At 33.9% G+C, this 10,553-nt stretch overlaps 1 protein-coding gene across 3 annotated transcripts in view; it reads left to right on the top strand.

Moving 5' to 3' along the window:
- LOC102583905 (uncharacterized) overlaps window positions 1–10,553 on the top strand; it is a 38,412-nt gene that overhangs the window by 20,945 nt on the left and 6,914 nt on the right. For all 3 annotated transcript variants that reach the window (XM_015304044.1, XM_006340493.2, XM_015304035.1), the window contains one exon: window positions 948–1,048. In XM_015304044.1, the coding sequence (XP_015159530.1) occupies window positions 948–1,048 (101 nt within the window). The remainder of the gene's footprint in view (window positions 1–947; window positions 1,049–10,553) is intronic.

Below are 10,553 nucleotides of genomic sequence, written 5' to 3'. Positions count from 1 at the left end.
AAAATTAAAGTTGGAACGAATGTACCGAACGTCTACGTAAAAGTAGACGTATAACCAAAGCCGGAATTGAGAGATGCCAATTGAAGCTTCCGATTTACTTCAAATAAATCTCCGAAATTCGAACTCCAAGTCAATATCACAAAATAATAATTATGAATTTATGAGAGATTGAAAATTAAGAGATTTTATAAGATAGTTTGTGAATTTGTGATTTAAATGAAAAAATATGATATATTTATAGTGTTAAGGGGTAGAGAGGGGTGGGGGGGCTGTTTGGAGCCGTTTTGGGCCCCAGCCCAACGGCTAAAAGGGCCCAACGGCTCTTAACGTTTACATTTTAAAAAAAAAAAAAAATTAAAAAAAAAAAAAATTTGACCGTTGAACCGGACCGGAACCGGTTTTACCGGATCGGAACCGGTTCTTACCGAACCGGATAAAAATCCGGGTTCCGTTTCGGTACCGGTTCCGGTACCTATAAGACCGGTTCCTTACCGGTTCAACCGGTACCGGTCTTACCGGTACGGGAACCGGACCGGAACCGGACCGGACCGGACAAAAACCGGTCCGTTTGCCAGCCTTAGAGGGATTTATGTGGAGAATGGAAGATAAATCCAAGGTAACAGGGGTCTGCTATTTGTAGATCTAGCTCCATATTCTTTCCTAAACGAAAATGTTAATTGAAAAATATATGGTTTCTTTGCCTGCACAGATGCAGCTTCACCCTTCAATCGAGTTTTTGTATTGCCATTTACATCGTCAAACCATTTTGCATGAATATAAAGATCTTTGATGACATTGTAACTTGGGTGGATATTTTTTATTTTATTTTTGATAAATAACTTGGGTGGATATTTTTAATGTTAGTCTTATTTTCTTTTCTGGGATATTTACTTGTTCATTGCCCTATCTCCTGCTTTAGCTGATTACTGGTTGATTTCAACTTGTAGGTCTTACTTGTGGCATGTTTACTAGAGATGCTGTAGAGATACATAGCCCTGATAGTGATGCTGGCCTTTACATAAAAACACGAACTGGTCAAATAGTCAAGGTATATTCTTTCTACTCATTACATGCTAAAGCAAAAGGATAGTTTAGAACTATATAGGTCCTTGATAAGTTGTTCCTGATTTCTTATTCAACTACTCTTTTCATTACGCCTTGTCATTAAAGATTATTGCCTGTATTGCACATTTTAGCTGATCCAGTACAATATAAAATCTTCTTCTGATGATCAAGAAGTCATTTTCATCTAGCCATATTTAAAATGATCTAGTTTGTAGAAAGAGGTGATAAGAATCGAGTTAGGATTCAAGAATTGAATAAATTGCTCTACGTAAATCAACAACAACATACATAGTAATAAAAATGTGATGTTGTTACATGTATCCCGTAGAATTAGTCGAGGTGCGCGAAAGCTGGCCTAGACACCATAGTCATCAAAAAGAAAAAACAACATACACAGTGTACACACATGTTAACCCTACCCTATGTGAGGTAAAAAGGTTGTTTTTGATAGTCCCTCAGCTCAAGGAAAGCATTCAAACAGGTTTGAGAAAAATACAAGAGTGCAAGAAGTTCTAATGAAAATACTAAGAAAAGAAAAATATTAGATAACCAAAGAAAAAGAAACAACAACAGTAAAAAAAAGAACTATAAAAGCAACATATCAGTGTGATTTCATAAGTGGGGTTTGGGGAGGGTGGGGTGCACGCATGCCTTACCCCTACCTTGTGTGAGGTAGGAGGATGTTTCCATTTTCCAATAGATCCCCGACTTAAGAAAAAGTATCCTAGAATTTATCAGCTCCATAGATCTCTGCTGTTAGCTGTTTAGATAGCTTTTTTTTGCCTTTTTGGGAGTTGATATTTCTTTCTTTTGTAATCTGTGCATCTGCTTGATGCTTGGTTAATGAACATTCTTCTTACTTCATAAAAAAAAAAAAAAAAAAAAAAAAGTATTGTCGAAAACATGTTTGACAATTACAAGAGTAAAAGTTATAGTGAATGTTTGATAAAAAAGTATTGACAACGAAAATAGTAAAGATAACCCAAGTAAAATAAACAACATTACAAATACAGTTGAAGAAAAAAAATAATAATAGAAAATAATATTGATACAAATAAGAAGAAGAGGGAGCAGAAAAGGTGCTCTAAGCTAGAACCATGTTCTCCAACAGGAGAGAGAAATGACTCGACTACCTACTAACCCTCTACCCTAATCCTTAACCTTCGTGCTTTCCTATCTTTAAGGTCATGTCCTTGGTGAGCTGAAAATGTGTCACATCATGTCTAATCACCTCTCCCCAATTCTTCCTCAGTCTACTTCTACCTTTCCTTAGACCTATCACTACAAACCTCTCGCACCTCCTTATCAGGGCATTTGTGCTCCTCTTTACATGCCCGAACCATCTCAGCCTCACTTTTCGTATCTTGTCCACTATTGAGGCCACTCCCCACCTTGCCCTATGTATCTTCATTCCTAATCTTATCCCTCATAGTGTGTCCACACATCCATCTAAGCATCCTCATATCTACTACATTTCATTCTTCTGAACGTGTGAATTTTTGACTAGCCAACACTCTTCCCCCTATATAACAATGTTGGTATAACAACTACTCTATAGAAATTATCTTCTAATTCTTGTGGCACATTTTTATCACACAAGACACTAGATGCGAGCCTCCATTTTATCCACCTGGCTCCACTATGGTGTGTGACATCATCGTCGATCTTTCCATTTCCTTGATTATTGACCCAAGATACTTGAAGCTTCCTGTCGTGGTGATGACCCGTGCATTAACCCTCACTTCCACATCCGCTTCATATGATGCGTCATCGAACTTGTACTTCATGTACTCAATCTTACTCCTGCTCAACCTGAAACCTTTTGACTCTTAGGTCTGTTTTCAAACCTCCCGTCTATCATTAACTCCGTCATGTGTTGTGAATCAATAGTATGTCATTTGTACATAATATACAATTGTATCAATTATAGGGTCAACTCTCTCTGGTTTAATCCACGCAACAGTCACACAACTATGACTCAACCCACTTTCTTTTTCCCTCAATCTAGTTTAGCACTTAGATTAGCCTAGCATAAGAAATTACAGCACAAGGCACATACAGGAATCGCTTCCCAATTTTGTATTTAACTCGTGCCACAAAGAAGCACAAAAACACTCAGCCTTACAAAATTCATCCACAAGCCAAATCTGGTATGTGACAATAAATAGGTGACAACACCTTGTCACATGCCATACACATGTCTTATCCTATGTAGTTGACATCCCCCTACTGGTAGGCCTATTTGAATTCAAAATACAAGTCTTATTAATCGTGATGACAATGCCACAAACAACTAGAAACTATGTAACTGCCCAATTGCGATGCATGTGCGCAGTACATGTAGGCAACCTTCAAATTTGGTGCCAAAAGCCCACCTAACATGCAACTTTGCGCCTTATCCACATGCCTGTGTTGTGCGCAGGTTCTTTCCCACACATCTTGCCATTGGTGCCCAATCTTCTTAGTCGTCTGCCTTGCCTCGCTCATAGTCCACAAACTTGTCTTAGCCACAATCATGCCACAATCATAGTTTTGCTTTTCTTTAGCTTGTCCATCCCTTGTCATGCCTTGACGGCACCTTCCCTTGCATGCCTTAGCCACTCCACTGCCAAGGTCTTGCCTTAAGTAAATTTGATCTTAACCAAAGTTATTGGGTCATGGCTAGGTCCATCATGTAAATCCCTAACCAAGCCTGAGCCAACCGAACTATCAACCTGAGGGTCTAATAGTATTTTCCCTTGAATATGTCGTGTCAATTCATCCATCACCACCACCAACATACCTTGAAGAATAGGAGGCTATGTGATTGCCAAAATACTACTACTAGGTGTGTTCACGGGTCGGTTATTGGTCAAAATCAAAACCAAACCAATTTAATTGGTTTTTAAATTATCAAAACCAAACCAAATATAATATACATTTATTAGTTTGATTATTATTGGTTTCGGTTCGGTTTGGTTCGACTATTCGGTTATTAACCATACACAAATTTTAAAAAATTCATTCAAAACGAAAAATAGTTAGAACAACTAACATTATGGAACTTTCGCTCACTAAATTTACTGTGAATAAAACTTAAAAAATTCATCATTTTGGCCTAGAAGGAAGAGACAATGACATTCTTAGTCCCACAAAAAATTATCATAGACACAAATATATATGAACCCAATAAGATAAATGTTCTCGTCTTGGACCTTTTTGCTTTCATAAATAAATTAAGTAAATTTTGATGAGAACATATAGTATAAGATATTTAAAATTGTTTATAAAATAATATATTATGCTTGTATAATAATAATAATAATATATATATATATATATAACTAGTTTTGATGCACGTGCATTGCACGTGAATATCAAACCATGTACTACATTATTTTTAAAAATAATGTCAATATCATTAAATTTTAAAAAATAAACAATTATAAATGAAATGATAAACTATAAGTTCCTATGAATAGTGGATGTAAACTTTCTTTTGATTACTACTGAAAGTTGTCAAATGAACATCCGAAAAACACCTATAACTATTTATAATATAAAGTTAGATATAGATAAGGTGATCTGACACTTCTCTATGACCTCCACCAATTAAATTTATCTTTTTCCATTTTTAAATTTTTTTTCTCATTTTAAAACTTATTGTAATATGTAAAAATAAAAGTCACTCTTAAAATATCTTAGTTACACCTCTTAAATATATTGTTTTCTCCCTCTCTTATAGTGCAATACTTAGTTATTATTGTATTGTTTGAGTTCTTACTTTTAATATAATATTGATATAAAATATAGAAGATATACTAAATTGAATGTTTTTAGTTTGAGTATTATATCAATTTAACATTCATGTTAGAGAGTGTTCATATTCCATTGAACTTTGAGATTCTCAATGTCTCTAAATCACACTTGAGTTTTTAAGAAGAGAAGAATAGAGAACATAAAAAATTGTAGTTTAAAAATGTGATGGGACTCCTCCATTCAAAGTTAACAAAACAAAGGGTAGTATGAGCATGTGCTTATTGTGCCTTATCATAAAAGTCACAACCCTTGTGAAAAGTCACAACCCCTTGGAAAGGTCACAACTCATCGGAAAAGTCACAACTCATCGGAAAAGTCTCAACTCTTTAGAAAAGCCGTAAGCATTCAATGTGAAGAGGCCTTCTTTTAATATACTATAATATAAATAAATATAATATAAAATATAGAAGATATACTAAATTAGGTGTTTTAAGAAGAAGAAGAACAAAAGAAAATTTCACAAAATTGTAGTTTAAAAATGTGAGGAAACCCCTCTTTGTTGGCAACAAAGGGTAGTGTATGAAAAAATGCTCGTTATGTCTTATAAAAAAAAGTCAGAATCCTTAAAAAGGTCACAACTCATCGGAAAAGTCGTAACTTTTTGGAAGAGTCACAACCCTTCAGAAAAGTCACAAATCTTCAAAAAAGTCACAACCCTTCAAAAATGTCACAACTAATCGGAATAGTTATAACTCTTTGGCAATGTCACAACCTTCAATGTGAAAAGGTGTTTGGTTTCAATATAATAAAAATAAATAATTATAATTAATATTATATATTACTATAAGTGGGAACAAAAAAGTTAAAAGTTGAATTACGGTTTTACCCCTACTATAAATTAAAATGTTATAAAGCATTTAACTATTTAATTTAAACATTAAATTATTTCATTTTAATTATCATGTTAATGACTTCCTTAGATTAATTCATAATTAAAATATCTAATTTAATAATACTTATCATGTATAATCTATATGTGTATAATAAGAATTTAATAATCATATATCATATCATCATCATCTCATATTATACTAATAGTGAAAAGAATGTGAGGCAAAAGTTAGATTACCATTTTTTCCCTATATCAAATACAAATACTATTAATCATCTAATACATCGTTAATTAAATATTAAATAGTAAAATTTAACTACTACAAGGGAGAGTTACACATTAAGCCAATATCAAATTTATCAAATTCTTTCGGATACAATTTATTCATGTTGTATGGTGAATTAATATTAAATTGTTATAAGTAATTATTATCAAGAAGACAAAAAAGACTCCTAATTATATTGTTCAATGAATATAGGTGAAGACCAAAGGTTACATAATTAAGTAGGAAACTGATGGACCTCTTTAATTCTTTTTCCTTTCATATCCCATCACCTAAGGTTTTCCTATTTAAAGTCACCTAGAAAGGGAAATGAATTTATAAATCTCTTATCTGATCTTCTTACTAAAGTATGTTAATGTCAATTCTCTCTTATAAATTAAGATCCATTTTCTTATCTTTGGTAATCATTTTTTTCTTCTTTTTTGATTTCCTTTCTGGTCATAGTCATAGACCGCAGAAGAAAAGTTGTCATCGATCTTTGTAAAACTGTTAAGGGCAAGAACATTATTGTTGTATTTGGAATGAAGACGTTATGATTGATTGATTGATTAATTGTAAAAAAAAATTGGAAGAAAATAATACTTTTTTTTAATCATGTTGTATGAATTACAAAAAAATAATGAATTATTTGTACTATTTTATGTTAAGTGCTTATAGTGATGACCATTTGTCAAGTGAATTTTGTATTAGTTTTAAATGTTCCTTTATAATGTATTCTTTTTTTTATTCCTTTTTAGTTAAATATGTTCTCTGCTTATATAAAGAAATTTGTGTCTAGATTACAATTAAATAGATTTTACTTATTTAGATTTTATATAATTATTGGCGTGGAACATGTACAATATTATATTTCTTATTTCCAAATGAAATTAAAAATTATCTCAATGAAAGATTAGATATTTTATTATATACCAGATCATTTGTGTTTTACATGGATAATATGAAATATTTGACAGATATATTGAATGACTATACATGCATTTATTATTAGTTCATTATCTCATGAATTAGTATATTGCCTCTTAAATTAATAATAGAGAGATCTTAAAGTATAAAGTTCACTAACAATGATCCATATAAAATTAGATAACTATTTTAATTTTCAAATGAACAAACACTCTTACTCTAACAATATCTGTGTAACACTAATTGGTAAAAATTCTTCCTATATCCACCATCATGTATACTTTTTACTGCAACATAAATAAAAAATAACAGTTACAAGTCAAACATATAATAAGATGTCTAAGGACTTATGTGGAGCACAATTGTCATATACTATAAGTTTATCGTAATGGGTACACTTGGCTATACGCGCCACACGCGTACCCAGAAACTAGTAATGGGAGCATTATAATAATTTAACATTTAAGTTAGGTAGTTTATACTTTTAAGGTAGTATAGATAGATTTATCGGTTCAGTTTGGTTATTTCTTCCTTTTTTTGGCAATCTTGAAGACAACTTGCTAGTAACTTGACAACCACTTTTCTAACAATTTTCACACCTATCTGGTCCTTCTTGGGCCGCAAGTGAACCCATTTTAAGGGCCGAAAATGTGGTCTAAGTGGGAGTTTCTTGTGGTGCAAATTCGTCACATTTTAAGTGCCTCTGCTAATACTCTGGGGTTGCAGAATTGAGAAATGCCCAATTATGTATCTTGGCATGCCATTGGGGAACAAACACAAGGAACAGGTGATTTGGGAAGGTATCATTGAAAAAACTGAAAGGAAACTAGCTAACTGGAAGGCTCAGTACCTATCTTTGGGTGGGAGAACTATTTTGATAAACTCTGTCCTAGATTCCCTGCCTACCTATGTTACGTGTCTCTTTCCTTTGCCTGCTAAGGTGAAAGAAAGATTAGACAAGCTAAGAAGAGACTTCTTATGGTTTGGGTAATAAAGAGGGAACTGTATTCATTTGGTAAAGTGGCAAGTTGCACAGCTGTGCAGAAGTGTTGGAGGTCGTGGCATCAGATACTTGGGGTTACAAAACAAATGCCTATTAACCAATGAGTATGGAGATCTGGAAATGAAGAGCAAACTCTTTGGAGGGAAGTGATTGTCAGCAAATATGGTCAAAATGGGCAGTGGTGTTCAAGTCCAGTCAACAGTACCTATGGGATTTCAGTCTGGAGAACAATTAGGAGCTTGAGGAACCAGTTGGTCAGGGACATTACTATCAAATTAGGCACTGGCACCAAAATTAAGTTCTGGAAACTGCTATGGATTGGTCAGGAGCTCCTAATGGTTTCCTATCCTGATCTGTTCATTCTTAGTACCAATCTAGAAGCAATGGTTAATGAGGTATGGTCTCTCCATGGATGGAATCTGAGATTTAGAAGAATCTTGAATGACTGGGAAATTGGGAGAGTAGTTGCTCTGTGGCAGGTTCTAAATGATTTTAGGGGCACAAACATGGAAGTTGACTCAGTAAGATAGAGACATAACAGTGATGGAAAGCTCTCAGTAACCAGGCTATACAGAAGGAAAGTGCATGCTTTACCAGGGAAAATTAGTGGCCCTTGGGGGAAGATCTGGAAGAACAAAGTGCCAGTTAAGATGTTTTTCATGACTGGTTGCTAGAAGAGCCTTCCTTACCCATGAAAAGCTTCAAAGGAGAGGCTTCCAGATAGCCTCTTGGTATTCCCCTTGTAATGGAAAGCAAATGATGCAAACAGTCATTTGTTCTTACATTGCAAAGTCACTTCCCAGTTGTGGGAATTATTCTTGGACATGACACAGACTAGATGGACCATGCCAGAACATACTGCTGATCTTTTGAGCTACTGGATCAGGAGATGGGGGAGTAAAAGTTAGAAGAAGTGGTGGAATATGATCCTCCTGCATATGGTGGACAATTTGGAGTAAAAAACATGAGATGTTTTGAGAGTACTGCTGAATCAGTTCAGAAAATCAATTGGAACTGTATGAGGACTTCTTTTTTTGGTGTAAAGAGGAGGGTATAGAGGATGCTATATAGATTTTAGATTTATAAGATCCTTATAGGTTTTTGTGTTGCAAGTTTTTGTTTTAGCTTTGAGCCAACTGTAAATCTCTTTTGATGGTAGCCATTATCTCCTTAATGCCTAAGAATACAACATTACCTTCATTTAAAGAAACAACTAGGGACAAGTCTGAGGGTTTTTTTGAGTCAATTTTTCCTCACCAAAACTTTTTTATTCATTCAAACCCTTTTTTTCTTTCTCTCTACCTCACAACCATCCTTCTCTTTTATTATCTCATGGCCATCTCTCTTTTCTTTTCTCTCAAACACACTTTTTCTTCTCACTTGACATGCCATTCTCTTCACCCAACATACACTCCTATACTCCTCTCAATCTTTTCTATCTCAAATTTTTCCATATTCCCTCTATGCGCTTTTTGTTCTTCACAGATTTGTGATGGTGTCAATGATGCAAGAGAGGGTCTCTTCCTATTCATATTGAGAGTGTATCAATTCTTTTCTATATTGTATTAAGCTCCATTACAAGCATACCATGGTTTGCCCAACAAGATATGACAGTAATACATGAAAATTACGTCACACCAAATCACATCCTCATATCTCCAACTCCAAGAGTGAATGACAATAACACAATTTTATTTACTTTTACTCTTTTCAACATGTAAGGTAAAATATGCTCAGCAAAAGGTATGTCCAACCTCAACAGTATAAGTACTAATTAAATTGTAGCCAAACTCTTTGTCAATTCTCATGGCACTTATTAACATTACCTTCGTCCTCATTCCATTCTTCAAATTGTACATTCGACCTTCCAAACAGTTTAAGCATGCCCCATCCTTAGATTTTAATTCGGCTTCTACAAAACCCCTTGCTTCCTCTTTACTACCTATACAAGACATATTTAAAATATATAGGTGTATATCTCAAAAAAATAAATCTCGGTTTTTTTGCCTCTAATGATGTCACACTCTTGTCTTCATCCTCTCAAAGTTATTACTTTTGGTGGTTCCTTTTTGGATTTATCGTTAAACCTTACATGTCACAAACCTCAGAAGGAAGTGGAAAATAAAGAATTTACCAAGTCCTAGGATGAATTGGATTGGTGAAACAAAGAAACAACTCCAGAAAAGAAAAAGAATTTTCAAGAAACTCTACCAACAAGAATTTATAATAGTTGCTTTAACCTTCAAGCTCTTGATTTTACCCCTCTTCTTGGTTTCCATTTTGATCTTGGACAAGAATCTCAACTGGTAGCTTATTTTTTAAGCTACTGAAATTTTTTTGACAGTTAGATTAACTTTTTAAGCTACAATTTTTTTAAGAAACACTCAAGATAATCAAGAACAAAATGTTGACTGACCCGCGTTGATACAGCTTGATAAGAATTGAATAAATAAAAAAGAATATGTAAAATCTAAAAACTAAGTTTAAAGTAAAAGAAATAAAGATAAATAAGAAATTTTAGAATTAATTCAAGAACTTCAAGAATGATGCTAAGAATGTGACCCAAGTGGGGGTTTCTTGGGGTGCAAGTTTGGCACATTTTAGACTACTGATCGTCCTAATGTGGCCTGATTGTGACCTATTTCAAAGGTTGATTCTTTACCCCC

Source organism: Solanum tuberosum, unplaced genomic scaffold (genome assembly GCF_000226075.1).
Source record: "Solanum tuberosum cultivar DM 1-3 516 R44 unplaced genomic scaffold, SolTub_3.0 scf00019, whole genome shotgun sequence".
Classification (NCBI taxonomy): Eukaryota; Viridiplantae; Streptophyta; class Magnoliopsida; order Solanales; family Solanaceae; genus Solanum; species Solanum tuberosum.
Note: the sequence above shows the minus strand (reverse complement) of the source record. Positions and strands in the feature narration are given on the sequence as shown.